The sequence below is a fragment of the Vipera ursinii genome (genome assembly GCF_947247035.1).
Source record: "Vipera ursinii genome assembly, chromosome: 2".
In the NCBI taxonomy this organism is placed as follows: Eukaryota; Metazoa; Chordata; class Lepidosauria; order Squamata; family Viperidae; genus Vipera; species Vipera ursinii.
The window spans coordinates 265,615,184-265,638,825 of record NC_139513.1 but is presented as its reverse complement, the minus strand read 5'-3'; the positions used below and the strand labels follow the sequence as shown (position 1 = coordinate 265,638,825).

Below are 23,642 nucleotides of genomic sequence, written 5' to 3'. Positions count from 1 at the left end.
AATGATCAGAAATCGTTTGAGATTTCTTATATCAGTTCTTCAAGGAGGGTCTGAAAGGACAAGTGAATAAGAAATAGTTGAAAATGCAAAGTACTTAATTTGGAGAACAGAAGATCGTATGGAGAGATAATATTTTATTTCAAGTATCCAAACGATTCTAATGTAAGAAGATGTGAGCCAATCAATAAGGTTTTAATTCTGCCATTTTTGATCCAGACAATCAAATCTCTGCTTCATCTCTAAAGATTAGCATTTCCTTTCTCCCATTCATGCTTTTAATAATAATAATAACAACAACAACAACAACAACAACAACAATAATAATAATAATAATAATAATAATAATAATAATAATAATAATAATAATAATAATATATAAAGTTGGAAAGGACCTTGGAGGTCATCTAGTCCAACCCCCTGCTCAGGCAGGAAACCCTATACCATTTCAGGCAAATGGCTGTCCAGTCTCTTCTTTTGTCTGCATTAATTCAGTGATTCTAGAAGACTATAAATCAGGGGAATGAGTTTCTTTCTCTACTATTTCTCTCACTGAGCAGAGACAAATTCTGAAAGGGGAAGGAAGGAGTGCTTCTTGTTTTCTTTTTCTTCTCGACTTCAGATCCATAATTTATCCATAAATTACCAAGATTAATTTAAAAGAAAGAGGGCAAATTGCTTGACAATTAGGCAGTGAAAAGAGAATGAAATAGCCCTTAATTTGAGGAAGAACCAAGTTCATAAATGTAGCACATTTCTATATTAAGTTCTTACAGGTTTTTATCCACAAAAATCAGAATCTTAAATGGTGAACTTCATTCTCTCTCACTGCATATTTAGAACTATCTGCCTGTGCCATTTTCAGTGAGTGACTTGCCAATCCTGGCATACTGAACATTGATATGAATTAGACAGGTTGTATACATTTGGAGATATGTTAGAGCCCTTTGATGGAGTCCAGACAAGAAGCACAACGATGAATACTGTACTAGTTTTTATCTTTATTTTAAAGTTACATTTTTTTATTCATTAAATTTATGTGCTGCCCATCTCACGATTCAAAGCGACTTTTGCAAGTTTGAAAGTATTTTATTCTGTCTTTCTTTTTACTCCCTAGAAAACATGGGAGGGCCCTACTGAAACATTTGCCTCTGCTTCTGTGGCTGAGGAATTCTGGGAGTTGAAGTCCACAAGTCATAAAAGGGCCAAGTTTGAAGACCCCTGGGCTAGGCTATGACTCTTTCCCTTATCTCTCAGGATCTTCTAGGATACATTGGTGCTCAAATTAAAAATCCATAAGTCCTTTTGTATTGCTCCTCAATTTTAGCCAAATATTGTTTCCGTTTTTTGCCTCATACTGTGTTTCCCTAAAAATAACATCCAAAAGAGGCAGTAAGTCTTATTTTGGGGGGGGGGATGTCTTGTTTTTTTCCCATTTGCTTCACCTCACAGTAGTGGCACCAACAGCCCAAACTAGCAGGGCCCCACATGGCTGCCAGCCTACTTCTTTGACTGCTTGCAGCCGCTCGTGGCAGGCCACATGTCCTGCCACACCATGCTGCCGTCATGAGGCAAGACAGGTGGGGGAGGGGTGGAGCTGCCCCAAGAGCCCCATAGGCACCCAAACACTTTTCACCCAGAGGGAGACTGGAAGGTTTGTCTGCTTGCAAACTTAGAAACTGAGTGATTCGCTGTGCCTCCAAGCAGCCCATTTAAAAGCAAACGAAGCTTCCAATCTCCATCATTTCTCCATCTGGGAGAAAAGTGTTTGGGTGCCTATAGGGCACTTGTAAACTGAGTGAATCACATCTAATAATAGAGTGGGAAAAGAAACTACACAAGAAATAAAACATCATAATCAATTTTTTTGACCACCTGTTACCCATAGCTCAGCACCACCTCATCTCTCTCCTAAACTACATGAATAGGAGGAGTACAGTACAATCTAGAGCAGAGTTCCCTAATCTTTCTGGCTTTGTAAACAGGCTGGGTGATGGAGAAGAGGGGATGGTTCCACTTGAGAGGTGGGCAAGTGTGTGCACGCAGCTCCATTTGTGTGAGTGGCGGGCACGTGCACATGCAGTTCCATTTGTGTGAGTGCATGGGTAGCTGCCGCTCATGCAAGTGGGGATGTGCACGTATGGGCGTACTCGCCTGCCACTTCCACAACTTGGTTCCGAAAGGTTCAAGGCCTGGTAGTAGTCATGGCCCGGGGATTGGGGACCCCTGATCTTAAGCACATTTTAAATAAAGTGACAAAGAGATAAGAGTTCAACTTATAACGATAAAGACATAAGTACACCAAAGCAACAGTATTTCTATTTTTCCCCCACATAGTACGAATTCCAACAATGTGTTTTTCAGAATGACTCACTAACTATACCATTAGCAACCAGTTTTACGCAGATTTAGCTCTCGAGCTGTATTTTGTTCAATAAGCTAGAAGTATCCTCTTGTACTTTCTAAATTCTTTCCCAGTTTTTGACCATCTTACCATTTTAAAAATACTGTATAAGCAAATAGATTGGATATGTGAGAAAGCGGTGACCAAGAAATGTGGAGTCCAGAATTTTCTTCAAAGTAGTAGTTCATATCATCCTGCCAATCTGTGAAGGAAACGAAGAAAGAAAGCAGCTTCACTCACTGGTGCTAACTCAAAAGAAAGGAAAGAGATTACAAACTTTATTGGAACCATTCCAGGACTTCTGGTTTTTCTGTATAATAAATTATTACTATATTTATGTTTGTCTGGCATAAACAAGACTTAACTATTGACTTTCCCTTTAATTATAGTTTGAAAAAAATGTTATTACAGTTGTCCACCATATATGTTTCATACAATATGGCACTTCATTATTTAGCCTTTCATAACAGATATAAGATGGAAATATCATTTTAATTTGGGGGGGGATATTATTTTGCTGATTTTCCCCCTATTTTGTTTACATAATATTAGCAGTTTGCATTAGCCTCTGATTATGGGTACTTATACACCAGGACTTTGCAAGACATCAGGGTCTACATTAGACTGATAGCCAAATCAAACCAAAATAATGAAATTTGCACTGTGAAATTACCATACCAGCTCCATCCTTCCATATTTGCATTATGATGCTATGGGAGACAGGTGGTCCCCCAAGTAACCAGGCCAACCAGAGCAGCTTGTGAATCAGAGGATCATTGATTCTGGATCAATTTAAGCTTCCAGATGGCCTTCAAGGGCAACTTCAAGCTATGCACCACTGTCCACATCACATAGTCAAGTGCTGTGACCAGGGCATGGGTGACTGTCTGAAGCCCTCCATGCTCCTGATTTAAGAAAGGGTGTAGCTAGTGCATCTGATATAGTTGGGCAAAAATGGAAAATTTTGAATTTTTTCATAATGCTTAAGGGCAATCCATTTCCCCATTGGTGGCATTCTACCTCATCTACTTCCCAGTTCCTGAGTTTAAAGAAGACATTCTTTCTCCCTCTTCCAAGAATGATTTCTGATATCTTGTTTCCTGAGACTGTATATACTGATTACAACGATCCTTTCATCTCTCCAGCTCCAGTTATCATGCAACATGCAAAGAAGTTAAGGGTTACTGGGAAAGTTTACTGTTAGACCATCATATACCTTTTGCAACCTATGCTAGGATCCGGCATACTTTAGGGGGTGGGACGGGACAATATTTAAATGATTTGAATTCTCCAGTTAGCCGGATGCAAGGTATTCTTTATATGTTTTCTGCATATCAGTGCTGGTGGAAATCAAAATACTTCATGCTGCTTTGTAAAGTTTTGGTAAGTGGAAAAGTTATTGCTATGGAAGAATCCTGTTCTGTGATTGTATAAGTAAAGAAGAGATAGTCTTGTGTATCTGGACCCATTGCCTTGTTGATGTTTGAGATTATAGTGATTTTTTTAAAATTTTCAAATAAAACTTCAGAATCTAGCATTACAGTATCAGCCACTGCTTTGCAGAATTTTAAAAATAGAAGCAGAGGATGACTTCTGAGAACTGTTTCACATTTGTTTATTAAAAGACGCAGTACATGAATAAGGTGTGGAACGATCAGAGATGTTAATCTTTGTTATACTATAAAACCACAAGACTCAAGTTTGTACTTCCTGCAAATTAATTGCATATTAACCCAGTGTGTTCCAAAATGATCTGTATATAGCTGCTGGTCTTTTTCTACTTTGGTAATAAATAGACCAGATATTTCCTTTGTGGCTGGCAGGTGAAACAACCAGTTCACAGATTCTCACTTAAGCAGTGAGAATCTTTGACCTATCCTTCTGATAAACTGTGTTCAATCTTAGTGTGTTTCTCCCAGTTCAGGAGCACTTGTATTTATACTATTAGAATCAGGGAACTGCCATGTTGAGTTTCCATAATGCCCTGGAATAACTTTCATATTGGAAAGTTGGGTGGATTTTAGTAATGTCTGTTAACCAAAGAATTTTATTTATTATTTTATTCAATTTTATGGCTGTTCATCTTGCCAAAGCAAACCTGGGCAGTGAACAAAGTTTTTAGTTTTAAAAACAGCAATATAAATAACTTCAGAAAATACAAAACATGACCAAAACAAGCAAATGAAGCAATGAAGAGTAAAATTCTCAAAGCAACAACGAACCCCATTTACTTCCTGACCCCTATGCATGGGCAAACAGATCTTAAAGACTTTCTGAAAGACCAAGGGGGTCAGGGCCATTCTGATCTTGCATGGTGAAATGTTCCAGATGGCAGGTGCCATGACAGAAAAAGCACCCTTCCTGGATCCCCCCCGAGGTGGCCTTCTTTAATCAATATCCCTTGTCAGATCTTATAGGGCTGGACAGAGTGAATTGGAGAGAGGTTTCAAGGCTTTATAGATGGCAACCTGCACCTGAAATCATAATTAAGGAGGAAATGGGAAGCATACATGGAACCAGGCTTATGCAGGTATTGATCAGCAAAAGTATTCACCTGGTTGTAATTTGCACAAAGGATAGTCACAACTGGAAACAACTATAAGAGAAGAGAAAAAATATGGATATGAAAAATTGATAAGTGACATTTTTTTTAATTATGAATGCTTGCCTTGACTTATTTTTATATTGCTCACTTTCTCACCCTTGACTGATTATGTGCCATTAATTCATTAACTCTTAGCAATCACACAAACTGATTTGTTCCATTACAATCTGTCCTTAGCCTAAACTTTCTGGCCTTCAAACACTGCACCCATGACTTACTGTAATTAAGTACATTCACCTTACTTCTCTTTCCTTCTACCTTTCTCAGCATTAAAGCCCTATTTAGAGAGCCAAGTCTTTGCATAATGTGGCTGAAGTAGGATAATTTGAACTTGGTTGTTTGTGTCTTGAATAAGAACTCTGAGTTGATTTGTTCAATGATACCTTTGTTTGTTGTCCTCTATATATTCACAGAAGCCTACTCCAACAGCAAATTTCAAAAACATCAATAATTTCTATTCTTGTTCTTAAAAGTCTACCTTTTGCTTCCATAGAGTGTCACAGGAGATACTATTGCTTGCATAATTCTGATCTTTGTAAATATAGACAAATCAGAGCATCTGAACATCTTTCCAAGGGCTTAACTGCTACTTTATCAAGTAGTAATCCATGATAAATTTCTTGCCTGCTTTTCTGTTTGATCCTAAAGGCTGAAGCTATCTATCACATAGTATTTTTATAATCCATTCTAAGGCTGGTTAATGTACCTGTTGTCATTAGTTTGGTTTCTTTCTATTTAAAGAAACCCCATTTGTTCACTGTGTTCCTTGATTTTTATCATTAGAGCTTGCGGATTCATTGAAATATCTTAAGCACATCATAGCTTTCTAGTGTTTCTTCTCTAATTATAAAACCACACTAATCTTGCAGTCCAGCTTCCATAGAAAGATATAGATAGATTTGGCATATAGTTGAATAAATAAGGAGAGAGCCTACAGCCAAGTCCCCTTTGTCAATCTGGAATCAGACTGTTTTTCCATGCCGGTCCATACTATGGCGTCTTTAACTGTATGTAGGTTTTGCATGAAGACAGTGAGGTGTTCTGGGATTCAACTTATAAATAATTAAATCTGCCTATTTTAATCTTCACCATACAGTAGATATTTTTTGCAAACTCAGATTTGTTCTACCCCATTTCAAGTTTGCTCCTGGTTTGGTTTTTTTTGCACTTCTATATGTTTCATAATTCTTATGCATTTTGTTCTCATTTGTCCTAATGCATACAATTAGTGAGAAATGTCCTCAAATATAAACATTTATGTATATTATTTACTTGAATAAATGCACCATTTTGTTTAATCTACAATTTTTTACAGAATGTTTGAGTCAAGGTGCAGATTCCCACATTTAAATAGTAAAGATTTGCCTTTTCATTTCTTAATTAATTTGGGAGTATGGTTTAGATCAATTCAAATTAAAATGAAGGCAGAGGAAAAGTATTTCTCTTTGTTACACAAATATTTTCATTGACTCAAGGGCTTACATGCATAGCTGTCTCAGCTCCAATGTTAGGAAAGTTGTGGGAGAAACTTCATCAAGAAAAAGAAGACCTAAATGATAGGGTTGGCATTTACCTTTTCGGGGTAAAATGCAGGGAATGGCAGGGGTATTGGTCTTCTTAGTGTTTGTCTGAATAGAGAAATTATGTTCACGGGACCCTGTGGGAAAAATCAAAAGAAATAAGTTGAAATAATCAGCAGCCACTAGACGGCACTCATGTCTAATTTTTGGAGAGAATGGGTCAATTAATTGCTAAAAGAAAAGCAAGATTGGAATATCTAAAGCAGCTTAAATCTGAAGAATGGACAATAACTTGTCCCATGAGCTAACTAGGAGTTACGACTTGCTTAATGAAATTGAGAAATATTCATAGGAGAACTAAACCCATCATGTCCTGCTGAATGAGGGCTCTATCAATTATCCTACATGCCATCTTTGGATTATTTGTACCGGATTCCTATCTCCATATGTCTTCCTTTTGGACCAGACAACTAATTATCTCAAAAACATATTGTGGCTAATATTTTCATGATTTTTCTAATATTTTTATTAATGTAATTACTAAGCACATCCTATTGACTACATCCTACTGAGAAAAGACAGAATTTAAATAAGTAAAATAAAATAACTAGTCACACTAGATTGCTGGAAAATGAGTTGAAAAGATGCATACAGTATACATTTTCTTACAGCTGCTCCACTAAAAAAGGTCTCTTACTAAATATCCAACTTTGATCATTTTTTTGTTCCTTATTTATTATTCAACATAGTTTTATTTATTTTTATTTTATTTTAATTCCATTTATATCCCGCCCTTCTCCGAAGACTCAGGGCGGCTTACAAGCTTAGCAGTAGCCTTCATTCTATGTATATGCCTGCTTATTAGGGCTTTCACACACACACACCCAAGCGGCATTATTACAAAGTCAGCTTATTGCCCCCAACAATCTGGGTCCTCATTTTACCTACCTCGGAAGGATGGAAGGCTGAGTCAACCTTGAGCCTGGTGGGATGTGAACCTGCACTAATTGCAGGCAGCTGGTGTTACTTAAGGAGGCATTAGCCCACTGCTCCACCAAGGCTCTTTTAAGTGATAACACACTCTAAAATTTCTTAGGTCAAAAAGATTTTAAATGAATAAAAACTTACCCACTGTAAACCAAGCAATGGACAAAAAGAATAAAAGCCTCCATAATTCTCCTTTGGGAGAAAAAGAAACATTAGGCAACTCTCACTTGTTTCAGTATATCAAACTATTCAACAGTTTTATAATAGGTTGAAAATTAATGTGATAACTTTGGCAAACTTTTGATCTTGAGCCTTTCCTAACTTAAGGCCCTTCCCAAGGTGATGACTTTTGTTTCTGAATTCCCCAGCCAACTGGGCCATTGTTGAAGATTGGTCCACACATTAGGATAGTGCAGATTAAAGAAGAATTTCTCCATTCCAGTTAAGTAGAGTGATCCCCAGTTTCCTTTCAAACCAATGTGATACTTAAAAGAATGCAGCTCGGAACTCCACAGTTGTAGATCCCCAGAACTGCTACCTAACATATTAGTGAGGAAAGGAAAATAAAGCAAATTTCTCAATTACAGTACAGTAAATGAAATAATTAGCTTAAATATCTATTTAAATCCACAGTTAAACAATTCACTTTTCATAAGTGTTTCCTTTTTTGTGCTGTAGACTGTTTCCATACAGCAAGTATACACAGGGCTCAAGATTTTTGTGTGTGTCTGTTTATGTTTTTATCTCTTTCAATTTCTGCATTTTAATTGTCATAATTTGCAAGTTGTCTTACTGTGTTATGGAGAAAATAAATGTAAATTCAAGAGAAGACCTGGGTTATTTCATAACCAAGGCAGCTCTCTGCTTAGATTGGTAATCTTATTTACCTGTCTCCTCTAAAACAAAGATCTGTCCTCCTCTCCACCACTCTAATGGTCATAGTGACCACAGATATTTGTTTAATGCTCCACTGCCATATTGGGATATTATTTCTTATTAGCTTACTCCAAGGAAGCATCTGTTATCTTTGAAAATTAAACAGTGGGTTGAATAATGGGCTGGATGAAAAGTTAATAAGATTAAACAGTAGTCAGAAGACAGTCTGGCTCAAGAGTTGAAATTTGATTTCTACTGGAAATATTAATTCATAGTTAAAGAAAATTCATTGACCTTATCTTTGGATTTTGAGATAGTAGTGTGGAAAGAATCCAGAGAAAGAAATACTTTGGGAAATATTAAAAAGGCAGAATATATTTCCCCAAAGGAATAATGGAGAAGATCTTAAAAAATACAGAAACCAGCCCCCAGAAATCAGCCCCAGCCCCTAGGCAGAAGCCAGCTTTTAGAAATGCAAATTCATTAATCCATTCAGGAAGGTTGGAGCCAGGAAGAAATTAGGAAAACAAAACACCTAAAATCTACATACCCCCACCCAAATTTTAAGGACAGGAGACATAATTGGATTAATCCACCAATACCAAAAGGGCACCCTCAGACTCAGGTCAAAGTACATGACACAGGAAATATAAAGTCTCAAACAGGAACAGGAAACAACTTCAAGAGCCCCAGAAGATATAAAAGCCCACCACTCTGCTCCATATGGTCAGTGTTTTTCCAGAGACATCTTTCTGTGTGGGTCTCCTCTTCAATAAACTACAACCTTCTTTCTAAAACAGTCTCCATTTTGATTATTCCCAGCTTGGACTGGACCCTGGTGAAGATTTTTCCTTCAACAGTCGCAAGAATAAAAGATATACTTACACAAGTAGGTTGCAATTAGTGCAAGGTTAAATAATGCAATATTAGATGGTGCAAATTATAAATTGATAACAGGTCACATTTAATGCAATCTAAAATTCAGTTAATGTGAGGGTAGTATATGCACAATTGAGGCTAGCACATGTGTACTTGCAGTGCTAATTTTAGTGAGCACAAAATGAAGAAAAGGAACATTCATCAGACGAAAACAGTACCCAAAAATAAAAAGTTTCCTTATTGCATTAGAGCAAAAATTTGATGTAATTCAATAGTGCTAAAACAGGACAAAACATTGGAACACCTGCAAGTACTGCATTAATTTTTAATTTTGATTTCTGTAACTACTGTGTGACTGTTTAAACCATACATTTAAATTATAAGTGCATACTTTTTATCCTTTACTGTAATGTTTCATTAATATACATCTGTATACATGTTGAAAAATTTTCATGAACACAGTAGTAGTAGTAGAGATTTACTGTTCTGAACCTATCTTGACCACAGTTATCTATATCCTGCTTACTTTATACCTAAACTAAGATCACAGGAATGATTCAGCTTATGTAAAATATAGCACCATTTACTAACTGATGCATAAGAGGAGGATCACCCTTTCCCAAAAGCTCTACATAGATCCCACATTGTTTTCTCAGTTCTGTTCAAGATAGTGATTTTAGCTATGAAGCTGGCTGCTTTATGATACCTGACTTGTCTTTAAAATATTAAGAAGTGCTGATCTGAAAACACTGCCACTTGCAATGATTCTTGGGCTGTTGTATTAATTATAAAATGTATTCCTCTGGAAATTACAATTAATATATGCTGTCCCTGCTTCCTGAAAGGTAACCCAGAGCGTATTTTTAGTTGGCCTTATTTACACACTTATGCTTTGATGATTGTTTAATTGCTTTGTATATTCCTTGACAGTCTTCCACAAGGCAACCTACAAATACTGTAGATAATTAAATAATTACTAGGTACTAAAAAAGAGAGAAGACAGTGGAAGTCCATACATTAATCATTTTTAAACAACATAAAGCCTAGGAGTTGTGCTGGAGAAACCGGTTTAAAGCATTTTTCAGGAGGAAACAACGAGCCAGGAGCAATAAGTAGCAAATGTCTAAAACCATATGAAGCATAGTTCCATATTCCACATTCAAGCAGAATTAAAATAATTTTAAAAAGTAAAAATTCAAAGTCCCGGAAGACATATTAGACAATGCATAGACAATATATATTGTTTGTTTTCATTTGTTCTTATCTTACCTAGGAATTTGAGAAGGTCATTCAACTCCATCCTGGAAAAACAGGTTCAAACATTTATTTCAAGTAATATATGCATAAAGCACTTTAAATTAGTTATCATACAGAGTTTATGATGACAAACTCTCTTGGTTTTGAGTTATCAAATTTTTGATCATTTCCCTCTGCTTAAAACTGTTTTAAATGAAAACAGCATTAAATAGTTTTTGCTTAGGAAAAAAAATAACAAAGCCCAATAAGACTAAAATGTTAGTTGGCTAAAGCTAAGGAGAAATGTGAATTCAGATACTAATTGCAACTCTACAAAGTACCAGGACACAGCTTCTAACCTCCCACAAGAAACTTTTCCCCATCTGCTGTGTCAACTAGATAGATTTAAATTGCCTGTAAAAATAGCTTATCATTTAAGCATTACCATATTATCTAAACCACAAATCAAATGTACTTTAGCTCTATAATTTTCAAACTGCTACCTAAAAAATTCCATGACATGAAACGAAAAGCTTTCCAAAATTTGTATGTTCACTTATTACTGCACTATCTAGTTTTAACAATAGAAAGTCAAATGGCATATTGCTTGGTACAATTTTGCCTTTGAAAATATTTATTCCTCTTGTCTGCACTCTTTCCAAAGTCTTGACATCTTTTTTTATAATATGGTGACCAAAACTTGCTTGTCCCATATCCATATTTTGATCCATACATTAACTTTGTTCTTTAAACTGCTAACCTCTCTGGTTCTCAATTCATCTCATTTGTGACTTTTTTAGTCTTTCTATTCTTTTCAACTGTTTCTTCGTATTGGACTCTTATTCAATAACCCAACTTCTCCATACACTTCTCTATACTGATCACCAGGGCTTTTTTTCTCATAGAACGCTCAGAACGGAGTTCCGGCACCTTTTTTGGATGGAACCTTGTATGGTAGGCAAGGTGGGTTGTATGACATGTGTGAGTTCCGGCACCTTTTTCTTTTACAAAAAAAGCACTGCTGATCACTCATTTTGATATTCAATACACATAATTTCATTACTCTTTGTTTTTGAAATTCTCTTCCCATTCCTACAGTATTCAACTAACTTTTGTGTTTCTCTTGAAGTACCCAAGTCACGTTCATATAACAAACTCGACAGAAACTTGCAGTGACATCTGTAGCAAACCATGACATGACATGAGTGTGATGGCAGCCTCATGCAAATACTATGTTTAAGGCAGATATGACAGTTGTGGCATTTGCACGAGGACATAATTGTGCATATGTTTATCATTTGTCTGCTTATCTCCCTATGGAGATCTATGCCAAGCATGCATTTATTCTTTTCCATTTTTGCTTCTTTTGACAGTTATTCATTACTTACAACACACATATACTATCCACTACCCTTCTTTCAGTATTTGAACATATTAATTTTATATCTTTAGTAAACATACTACCAAGGTTTACAAATTTATTGTTCTGTTTCATTTTTTAAAATTATGCATAAGCAAGCACTAACTGATTTGCTCCTATCAAACACACTATCTTGGTTTTAAGTATATTACTTTTCAAATCCATACTCCACGCTGCAACACACAATTTAATATTCATTGCAAATGATTTTGGCTTTCAGCCAATAATATGGAAATGTTTCACACAAAAATTACGCATGTTAACATCTTAACTAACAAGCCTCTACCATGAGCATTCCCTATACATTTATCCATAAATACATTAATAAAACCAAGGGATACCACACAATCTTGTCTTCCTCACTGATAAAAAATGAACTATTCATGTTTTATTTCCATCATATATCACTCTTTTCACATTTCCAAGTTTAACTTCTGTATTTGTGCCAACCATCCTTTAATTCATGTTACTGTAACATTGTCTAGATAACTAAAGGCAACTGGCTGGAAGACTTTAGCTTAGGTGAATGTTTTTTACATCAAACAGTTGTAAAGTTGAGCTCAACTTGTATTTAATACGAAATAGCACACTACTAAAAGGGGACTTTTTGAGGAATTCAGACAATATATACACTGGAAAGCATCTGATGACTCCAATAATAATTTCTATTATTCTTTCTCCATTATTTCTATTTTGGAACAACTATCACAGAGAAGAAAGAGTTGCTCGGGAGGAGCCAGACTGGGTTTATTAACAAGTCCTGTCAATTCAAGCTTATTTCCTCTGAACCAATCTCCTTTTTTAAAAGAATGACCAGTTTGGTTGACTATGGGAATACAGTGGACATGTCTGAACTTTAGCAAAGCATTAGACAAAATCACCTATCTTGTCTTAGTGGAAAAAGTGGCAACCTATGTATTGGCCTATGCCACAATTAGATAGTGACTATATAGTTGAGCTATTGTACTCAGTGAGTTTATGTTTACAGTTTATAGCTCCATGTTGTCTTGTAAGACATTGTTGAATAGCATACTATAGAGCTCTATTCTAGGCAGTGTACTTTTCAATATTGATAGAAGAGAATATTTGTAGCTCATGGTTGAATTGTGGGATCCTTGGCTCTCTTTGAGTTTGTTGGTTTTTCAATATATTCATAAATGCATTGGATAACAAGTTAGAATATAAGATTTTTGCATTTGTAGGTGATAGACACAAAAAATCATTTTGTAAACCAGCTAGAATCACTGACTGATGCAGCATGCACATTTGATGAAAACAAACAAACAAATAAATGAGATAACAAATACCTTAGAAAACAGCATCAGGATTCAGGTGAATTTTGACAAACTGGAACAATGTACAAGAACCTATAAGATGAATTTCAAAACACTTTGGCCAGAATTAATATACCTTCTCCTGTAGCACTGACAAACATATTTCAAGATGGCTGGCTTCAGCAAATACTATGGAATTATCTGCAATTTTGCTGAAGGCTCAAGCCATCCAGCCTGGAGCTCTCTTGGGCAAATGTTCTAGGTTAGATGGCTTGATTAATATTATTAATATTATAGGTAATCACAGAGCCAAATGGTTTGAAGCATGTTGGTCAACACTGGGGACAAAGATTCAGCCTTCTCCATGGACTGCAAAAGTTCAAGCTGCCATATTTGGTGAAGTGAATCAGGTCGCCTCCAGTAGCTCAAATCAATTTGATGATTCTAATTTTAGTGACTATGCATTGACCTGTCTATTATAATTGTCTTCTGTCAGAAAAAGAAAGTGTTTTTATCCATAATCTCATTTGAGATTGAATTAGAATAAGTCTTTAAATCAACAAAAATAGCATGTTGAAAATTCCCTTGTACTTTTCAGAAAAATGATTTGGATTGAACAACTTCAGTCTGAAACATACAGCTTTGATTTAATTAACTGGCATAAAGCTTACAATTAATTTATTACATTAATTTTCAAACTAGTAACAGGACAGCTTCAATTCATGATGCAGGAAATTGCACAATCCTATTAACCTCAGAAATCCAGATATTACTATGTTTAAACCTGGTATTTTCCTGGTTTCTAAAGGAGAAATCAATTATCTAATTCCAAGAAAAGTTACATAAGATTATTTAGGAGATTCTTTTCTATTACCAGAAAGTGTGTATCATCTTTAAATTTAAATTTCCTAGAATCTTGAGAAATATTAGCAGAAATATCATGCTTCCCAACTATATTGGCATGAATATTACAGTCAATTCATCCAATATTATCTTAGGAACAAGTTAGGACTGCCCAAAATTTATGCTATTTAATATGTAGACAGATTAATTAAAGCAGTTCTTTATTTTCACATAGCCTGTATTCTTTTGTGGTTGAACAAAGATTTAGATTGATTTTTAAGTTAACAATATCACCAAGGAAATAGAATTATCTTTTCTATTTTGCTGGTATGGATTAATTATATGCTCCCACTTTGCTTCGAGAGTAACTGGTGTGTCTGTGGAGATTCTCCATCATCCAGGTCATAGTTATCTCAAAGGTGCTTTTTCAAATGGCAACTGGATGTTTTTTTTATTTGAGGAAGGACAGACAGGGAGGGATAAGACACTACCTATCTTCTGTGTACAATGCAGTCCTTTCACCAGTTCCAGGAAGGTTCCACCCCCATTTGCACTCTGATACAGATGACCCTGAGGGCACAGATAAACCCCCAAGTGGCCTCAAGAGCTCTCAGGGAGAGTGTTAATGATCAAATGACTGCAAAGAAATATGATCCTTCCAACCCTTCCCCATCCTGTCAGAACTAATCCTTCCATCATCCCACCATCCTGACAGAACTGATGAAGCTTCTTGAATGAGAAATGGAAAGGTCTTCCTCGAGGACAAAAAAAAAGTCCAGTTGCCTTTTGAAAAAGCATTGAATACATTTTTTTTATAGATTTCCTAGAAGTCTTTTACATATGATGTGAAACATGGTAAGAATAGGTTCTCTACACCAGAGCCATCAGCTAATCAGCTTTTCCGAACTTAGATCATGCCAGATATCTAAAGTTTGGGTGTTTAGCCTATAACAACACCCATGTTCTTGATCACTGCTAAGGTTCTTTAAGGAGTAGGGACTTGTAGATCAAAGTATTAGAATTAACAATTAGTAAATCAAGTGCCATTTTGTTATTTCCGAAGCTAGAAAGAGCAGGAGAAAGAAAGGCAATATAATAAATGACCCCAATTTTATGCTGTAGCCATGCAACCTCATCTTTTTATATTTTGCAGCTTCATTTAGAAGAGCAACTTGACGATGCTACCTGCATATTTATATCATATTATAAATGACTGGTGAATTTTAAGCATCATTTAAAAATCTAATTGTATGTTGGCTTACATAACTCTCCCTAATAGTTATTTGCTTTTAATGGATTGTTTTCATTCTATTTTCATTATGTTTTTAACCAAATGTTTTAACATCTATTATATAGTCCTTTAGAATTTCTTTTTTAAAATACTTTTTTGGGAATACTTTTAGTATATACATAAATATTTCATCATTAAAACTTTGCATGGGTGATTAGGTGTTAAATTATAATATTATTGCTAGATAAATTTTACTTTTTAATTTCTACATATATTTCTACATTGTTTGCATTGGTATTTTGATATTGTTTTTATTTTGTATAATATAGGTAGCTATTTTGGGCTTCTTCCTGAAAAGATAAATGTGATATATCTTAAAAAAAATCTGTTTCAAAAGTGTTCAATACATTTTCCAAAGCTATTTGTTGCAACAACTATGCAAGTAATCTGCTGAGAAAGATACATTTAAGTCTGTTTAAATTGACTCTGCACAAAGATCTTGCAGTATTGAACAAATCACTTTTGAAAGTTGCGTAGAGTAGATAAAACTCTTTGTAAAATTAAGAGTATTCACATGAGAATAATTAAAAAAAATTCAAGTTGTTGGCCATAACTGCACAAAGCTTTCCATTTTTAACATGCACTCCTTATGTAACACAAATAAAAAAGGGATGTGGCTTTAATGAAGTGGCTGCTATTTTTACTTTTTTGATCCTCTGGACACACTTGATAAAAGTTTCACATGAGCATGAAACAAATTACAAAACCAGTTGTGTTAACCTCATCCAAGTATTTTTAAGGCACAGACACTCACATATAAACTTCCTATGGAAGACATTCTTTGAACTGAATATTTTACTGACCAATGTATCACCATCTGTTGGTAATTGATAAGACCCTGAATGGTAAAAGCTGTATAAGTGTAAAGCATCCAGTTTCAATATCAAAATGCAAGATATGAATTCTCCTCAACTAAATACGTTTCCCTCATCATGTTCTGCCACTCTTACATATGGTCAAACAGGAGATAAAAAAATCAATATCCTTTTGTTGGCTTTGCTGGTAAAATTCTGGATAGTATTCATGATCTTCCAATAGCACAGACCAGAAATCAATCAAATTATATGTATGACAGCTTTAAAGATACTGGACTTTATCTGCTTTTGCTATTTCAGGCTAGCACTTGTTTGAAAACTAAAGAACAGGATGTAATCTTGTTCAAGAATAAGTCTTGAACTTTGCAGCTCATACTTCTAAAGAATTATGCATAGATATAATCTGTACATGTTTCCTGTTTATCATGGGTAAGAAATCTGTATCTCTTTAGATGATGCCATAGCTTGTGCTGCCTTGGGTTGCTATTCTGCATCTACAATAGTGGAATCATTGCTAGTGCAAACTCACAGGTACATATTAATTATCCTAGCCCCTGAAGCATGCAAGACCATTATTATATGCAATCAGCAATTGCCAAGATATTAGATGAATATCTGAATAACTTCCAGAGATGTGACAATTTTGAAACCATCAAAATCAATGGTACCTTGAAGATTTATTGTTATAGCAAACGCTTGAGGAGTTTCCCTTATATCATAATAGATGAATAATAAATCTGTTAGTCCTTAAGATATCCTGATTTATCAAACTATGTTGATTGAATGAATCATATTTATCTGAGTTCACATAGCTCACATAGAGAGTATAGTTTACAACCTGGATTTGCACAAGCTAAGCCAAAACCAAACTACATTATGGCTTATAATATCATAAGAACCCCGCCTTTTTCTAAATTTTGTAAGTTATTGTAAATTTTGTCACATCCAGTTTACCATATTTGATTTTATTAGTGATTTATATTAGTCTTATAACATATAAGACAAAGCAGAGTAGAAATAAAGATAAAACTAGGTGTTTTCTACTACGAAATCCAAAAATCTTTTAATTCTCAGTATCTATAAAGATGCAAATCTGAGATTTAGCACTGACATTCCTGACTATCATTTTATACACTTGAAACAACATCCAACCAACAGTATGGCTCTCACAGTGACAAAAGGAAAAAACTTCAATAAGTTCCAGTTACTCCTTATGCAGAAAGCAATTTCAGAGGTAATAAGCCCTGGGAATTGTGGGACAGACTGCATAATAGGTTCATTTGCATACACATTTCCTTCTCAGGTGCTTATTTGCAAGGAACCACGTCTACCAGGAAACTGAACAACCACAGCTGATTTATCATCCTTCACTGTGTATTAAAAAGTGACTTACTTATAAGGCAGAGGACTATGTGAAAAAGTGAGAAAATCTAATGGCCTAATTATATGCTACTTGTTTTTAAGAATGACTGCGAGAGGAGATCCATCAATTTCCCATTAATTGATAAATAACATCAACCACACTGAATTTTGAATAAGCCAGTGTCTTAGTGGAACAACAACCCAGATTAGTTATGTGGTTCTCATAGGAGTTAGAAGTCTCCTTATAATTTTATTTATATAGCACCATTGATAACAGAGACAGCAATGGGAAAGCCTGTTAGAAATACCACACCTGTAAACCAAAAATGCAGGAAATGGGCAGAAGAGAAAAGAATCTAGGCAAATATTTGAATTGTACATCTTTTTCTTTTTTAGAGCTCCTTGATTTCCCAGATGGCCAAGCTGTACTGCCTGAGAATTCTGAAAATTTATGTCCAACACATCTTTGGTGGGAGGAAGAGGCACTAAGTTTAGGAAAGCTAGTAAACAGAAATACATAGTAAGAAAACAACAGATCATGCGAAAAGGAGTTGGGGAATTAATGTAATGTTACCACATGAAAGAAAGAAGACAGGGAAGTGGAAAATATTGACTATATACCACAGAAGATAGAAAAAGCAACCAGCCATTGTGGAGGATCTGTGAAAATAACAGGACTGATAGAAGAAATTCTAGGAAATTATGATTAAAAATGGAAAATGCAGAATGGAGAAAATGGTATAGATTAATTTTTTTTCTTCTGAGGATGAGTCAAGAAATCAAGAAACAATGGATGGAAACTAATCAAGGAGAGAAGCAACCTAGAACTAAGGAGGAATTTCCTGACAGTTAGAACAATCAACCAGTGGAATGGCTTGCCTCCAGAAGTTGTGGGTGCTCCAACGCTGGAGGTTTTTAAGAGGAGATTGGGCAATGATTTGTCTGAAATGGTATAGAGTTTCCTGCCTGAGCAGGGGGTTGGACTAGGAAATCTCCAAGTTCCTTTTCAACTCTGTTATTCTGTTATCTAGGAGTCAAATGTGGCTCCTTTTTCTTCACTCAGTAGCCCTGATTCTGCTGGTAAATTTGGCAGCAAAAAATCCTTTGGGATATATAAACTTTTCTTACAAAGCTAAAGGCAGACATAAAGGTATTAATTCTTTATGAAACAAAATATGTTTCCTTAAAACTCTTTTAACATTCCCTTTAATTTACTTATTTTTTCTCTATATATCTCCATATCTATCTATCTATCTATCTATCTATCTATCTATCTATCTATCTATCTATCTATCATCTAATGATTGTTTTTATAATGACTATTTTTAAATTATTGTTTTATTTAATTGTTGTAAGACAATCAGGATCACTTCCAGTGAGATGGGTAGCTATATAAACTTAACAAACAAACAAACAAACAAATAAAATAAATTCACAAACTTGAAAAAATGGACTGAAAAGTTTCAGTGCCACTAATCTAGTATCATAATTGACCAGTTAAACTTTATCAGTCCAAATTATCTCACAGAGTTATGGCTGTGAAGAAAATAGGAGGGGTCTCTGTGTATGCCATGGTGAATGGTGATATATAACTTTAACAAAAGGGGATGGACTATCATTGGTAAGTGCCTTGCTTCTCTTGAAGAATTTTATTATTTTTAATCATCTACTTTTGGAGATTTTATATTGTACAGTTTTTCCCCCCAGATACAGTTAGAATTCTGGGGATAAGTCTCTAGCCCCAGTCAAGCAATGAGGGAAATGGTGAAACTGCTAAAGATGGACCATTTACTAGCTACCTGAAGAACAAAGTGAGAAATCAACTGTATTTAATTTAAAAATGATTTAAGACTTTAGAGGACACCATCTCTCACTCCACAATGAATTTCCAGTTTTGGAAGAGGGAGTGGCTTAGAAAGTATTACCCAGCTTTTTTTCTTTATTATTCAAATGATTAGAGCCATCTTTGAGAGACGAGGGGAATGATCTGAGAAAGATCCTAGAAGATTATTTTGTTTGTAATACTCCTCTCGAGACAGTGGGTGCCTGTGAGTTTCCGACAGGCCACCTTTACAAATTCCCCAATATCTCTTACTTTTCAGAGTGTACCAGATAAGCAGGTTCTTTTGCAGGTTGATATGAGTCTTATCAACAAAAGCCAGGCGCTGGACTGAAGAGTGATAAACAGCCCTCTAGATGTTCACCACAATTCACTGATTCTGCAATCAGAAATAATCCTCCTCATACTTGCACAACAATCTCCCAGCTATGAGATGAAATCATTGCTTGCTAAGTTTCAAATGGTTTTCAAGGACAAAAGACAAACACCCCATTCCTATTACAGCAGAGTTAAGACCACAATAATCTAGAACAGACAGTGTCTGACCTTGAAGATAAGCTTAAATTGTCAGCAGATTTAATAGGAAGCATGGCTATTTTAGAACAGCTGCTCCAGCTGGAAAGAGGGCATGTTACTGGGAAGGTCAATTCCACAAAATAATTCACAAATGTAGCAAAGGGGAAGAGAAGGGAAGAGCAGCAGAAGTCCAGATGCCTGAAGGAAGTCTCTATTAACACAAGAAGTCATAGAACCAGTAAAAAGATGTTTATGCTTTGCAGAACATTCAAAGCAATTAATGTTTTCTTCTACAAGGTTAAGCATAGAAGGCAAGAATGACATTGCTGCAGCTGCCAAAAAAGCCAACACAGTGCTAGGCTGCATTAACAGAGGGTTAGAATCAAGATCACATGAAGTGTTAATACCACTTTACAATGCCTTGGTGAGGCCACACTTGGAATACTGCATCCACTTTTGGTCACCATGAAGTAAAAAAGATGTCGGGACTCTAGAAAGAGTACAGAGAAGAGCAACAAAGATAATTAGGAGACTGGAGGCTAAAACATACAAGGAACAGTTGCTGCAATTGGGTGTGTCTAATTTAATGAAGAGAAGGGTGAGGGGTGACATGATAGCAGTGTTCCAATATCTCAGGGGCTTCCACAAAGAAAAGGGAGTCAACCTTTTCTCCTAAGCACATGAAGTCAGGACAAGAAGCAATGGATGGAAAGTAATCAAAGAGAGAAGCAACCTAGAACTAAGGAGAAATTTCCTGACACTTAGAACAATTAATCAGTGGAACAACCTGCCTCCTGAAGTTGTGAATGCTCCAACACTGGAAGTTTTTAAGAAGAGACTGGACAAACATTTGTCTGAAATGGTATAGGGTTTCCTGCCTGAGCAGGGGGTTGGTCTAGAAGAACTCCAAGGTCCCTTCCAACTCTATTATTGTTATTGATATTGTTATTTTTTTCTAAACGTGGTAGTTCCAAATCCAAATTTGTCACTCCAGATGTCTACTGGAAACCTGATGCAGGAAAATTGAAACTTATGTTCTGCAAAGGACACTCAGCAAATTATATTTTCTACTCTTGTCCAACAGTCTCATTGGAATCCCTCTATCCAAAGTGCAAGGAACATTTATTTATTTATTTATTTTAATTCCATTTATATCCCGCCCTTCTCCGAAGACTCAGGGCGGCTTACTCTGGGCATTGGACCACATAGTGAGTCCTGGAATCAATCAGGAGTTGGGAAATTTCACACCCTTTCATACCTGAAGAACCAAGAATGACATTTCTGAATAGTTCCTTTAATGTTGTTTGCCTAAAGCAATTATCTACAACAATTACAGACAGTGTTCTGAATTGCTAGAGAGGGTCCACCTTTGCCCTTTTCTTGTCTACCAGACATGCCATGCTCCACTGTCTTTTGCCTTCTGGGAAAGAGCCCTCCTGTGATTCTGGACTACATTCCATCACACCCCTTACAGAATCAACACCTTTAAAACATCTGTGAGTCCACAAAAGTAGGGAGTGTAATATTTGTTCAAACTGTTATCTCTTGGAGTATTTCAGTTTGGGCAGAAAATGCAACAGACTGATTCCTTTTAAAAGTACCTTTCAAAATTTGATATCCTTTTTTTTGGCAAGAGATTTGAGCTACAATTACCTTGGTGTGTAATGAATTTTGTATTAAGTCTTGTATGGCAGCACCTGGTAAGGTAATGGGGAAATCTAAAAGATTTATTTAGCACAGATTGGCATTTTAGTATGTCTGCCTGCCAACCCTACAGCCATTAGTAGCAACTTCTTTACTGTGTCTCAAAAAGTTTGAAATTATTTTCATTAATATATACATTCCCCTTCTTAGGGCTCACACCCAGATAATAACCAGCCAGGAGTGTATTGAAAATGAAAGTTAAATGCACTAAACCCTATCCTGCATCATCAATCATAATAGGAGGGGATTTTAATGCCAGGCTAGACCCTGATGGCCATCCCTAATGCCAATGATTTTGATGTTGTTATGTTGGAGAAATTCTAGAGGAAAACTTGAATGCAAGGGAAGCAAAATATCAAAAGTGCAACCTGGCAGGGTTTTCTGTCAAACAGATGGACATGTACCTGCATTTATGTACCCTCAGTGACTATGCAGTTGGGGCCAACCTGCAAAATATACTTATAATTTCTCAGCTACATTCTTGATGATGGAGTGGACCTATACTTAGAAAGTAGCCACCATCTTACAATATTAAGTATGTTATTTCACAGTAAATTTGGCAGAATTGAGAGAAATGATGCCCCAACCTAGGAGAACATGCACACTGTGGTTTAAATCAGATGGCATGAAAGAAGTACTAATGTTTCTAAATGTTGCCATTTATATTAAATATTCATTCACGCCTAACAGCAAAAAATAATGATCACAGAAAGGGTATTTAGGGATTTAAGGGTTGTTTGCTTGCTTTACTTTTTTAAATCGGTCTTGACTCCTGGAAAACGCCTGACCAGTCCTTGTAACTTTGGAGGCAAGATTTTCAGAATTGGTTTCTATTGTATTCCTCCTAGGGCTAAGAGAAGACCAAGGTCAGCCAGGTGGGTTTGTGCCTAAAACAATCTCTGAGTTTGTAGCCTAGTGTCTTAACTAATACATCAAACAGGTTCTCATTTAGGGGAATAAGATGTGCTCATTAGTATTTGGAAGTTCATATTTATCAAAGAAAAGAAGTAGCATTATAATGTGGGCAATAGGGAGCAAGCTTGATTTGGTTAAGAGTGGGCCATCTTAAAAGGAAATATACTGTGTGCTGCATATATAGTTTATATACAACACTGCTTGAAGACTCTGGTATCAGGATCTATTGAATTTGAAAATAAAATATAAATCCCTTCTAAGAAAAAAAAAGAAGAAAGCCCACCAAGAAACTATGGCTAATGATGACCTAATCCAGGGGTAGGCAACCCCTGGCTCAGGAATTCTGGGAGTTGAAGTCCATGAGTCATAAAAGAGCCGAGGTTGCCTACCCCTGACCTAATCTGCTAAGGAAAGAAAATCTTCTCTCTCTGTGGAGTTACATATAAAAATCTGGGTAAATCTCCAGGCAATCTAGCCAATCAGGTTCTGCTTTAAGCATGTTAGGACTTCCACAGTCTCACACATCAGAAGCCATAACCCAAGAAGGTTAGGGAAAATAGCCAATGTGACATAGGGGTCAATTTTTGCACTATTTTCCCATGTCAGTTCCCTACCCCTCCTTCAGAATTTGGCATCACTCCTACGATAGAAGGTAAACATTAATTTCCAGAGCATGATTTAAATGAACAGAAAAGTGTAAGAGAGAAAAATGCTTGTAAATTTAGAAGATCAATCAATTAAAACTTTTTTTCCTAAAAAGCTTTCCTTGCAGCCATTAAAAGAACTGAAAAAGAACTTAATGTTACTTGCATGCAAATTTCTTTAACAGGATATTTCCTTTGATAATTTGAGGAACTAAGCCTTTTAAATCCAGCCAGCTTCATCACCCTGGGATTCCTAAAATAATACATAAAAGAATCAGCTCGTCTTGTATTAAATAATAAACAGAAAGCAGCTCCATGTGGACCCAGATGTTTTGGGACTCAGTTCACAGAATTCCCAGCCAATGACTCTTGTGTCTTTGAGAATATTTGGATCTTGAGTTCTAATTCCTCTAGAAGGCACTTAAGAAAGCAAATCAAATGAAAACTGATACACAGGACTGTGAAAAAGAATAAGACCAATCCAGAAATACTCTTTGTATCATCCAGTTTGGTT

At 35.8% G+C, this 23,642-nt stretch overlaps 1 protein-coding gene across 1 annotated transcript in view; it reads right to left on the bottom strand.

The window, feature by feature from the left end:
• The window catches only part of LOC310633465 (interleukin-6 receptor subunit beta-like), a gene marked incomplete at its 5' end in the record, with an annotated part of 56,670 nt that overhangs the window by 23,175 nt on the left and 9,853 nt on the right, over nucleotides 1-23,642 (bottom strand). Inside the window, 3 exons of the mRNA XM_083351171.1 lie at nucleotides 2,492-2,603; nucleotides 4,956-4,997; nucleotides 6,580-6,663. Coding sequence (XP_083207297.1) covers nucleotides 2,492-2,603; nucleotides 4,956-4,997; nucleotides 6,580-6,663 — 238 coding nt within the window. The remainder of the gene's footprint in view (nucleotides 1-2,491; nucleotides 2,604-4,955; nucleotides 4,998-6,579; nucleotides 6,664-23,642) is intronic.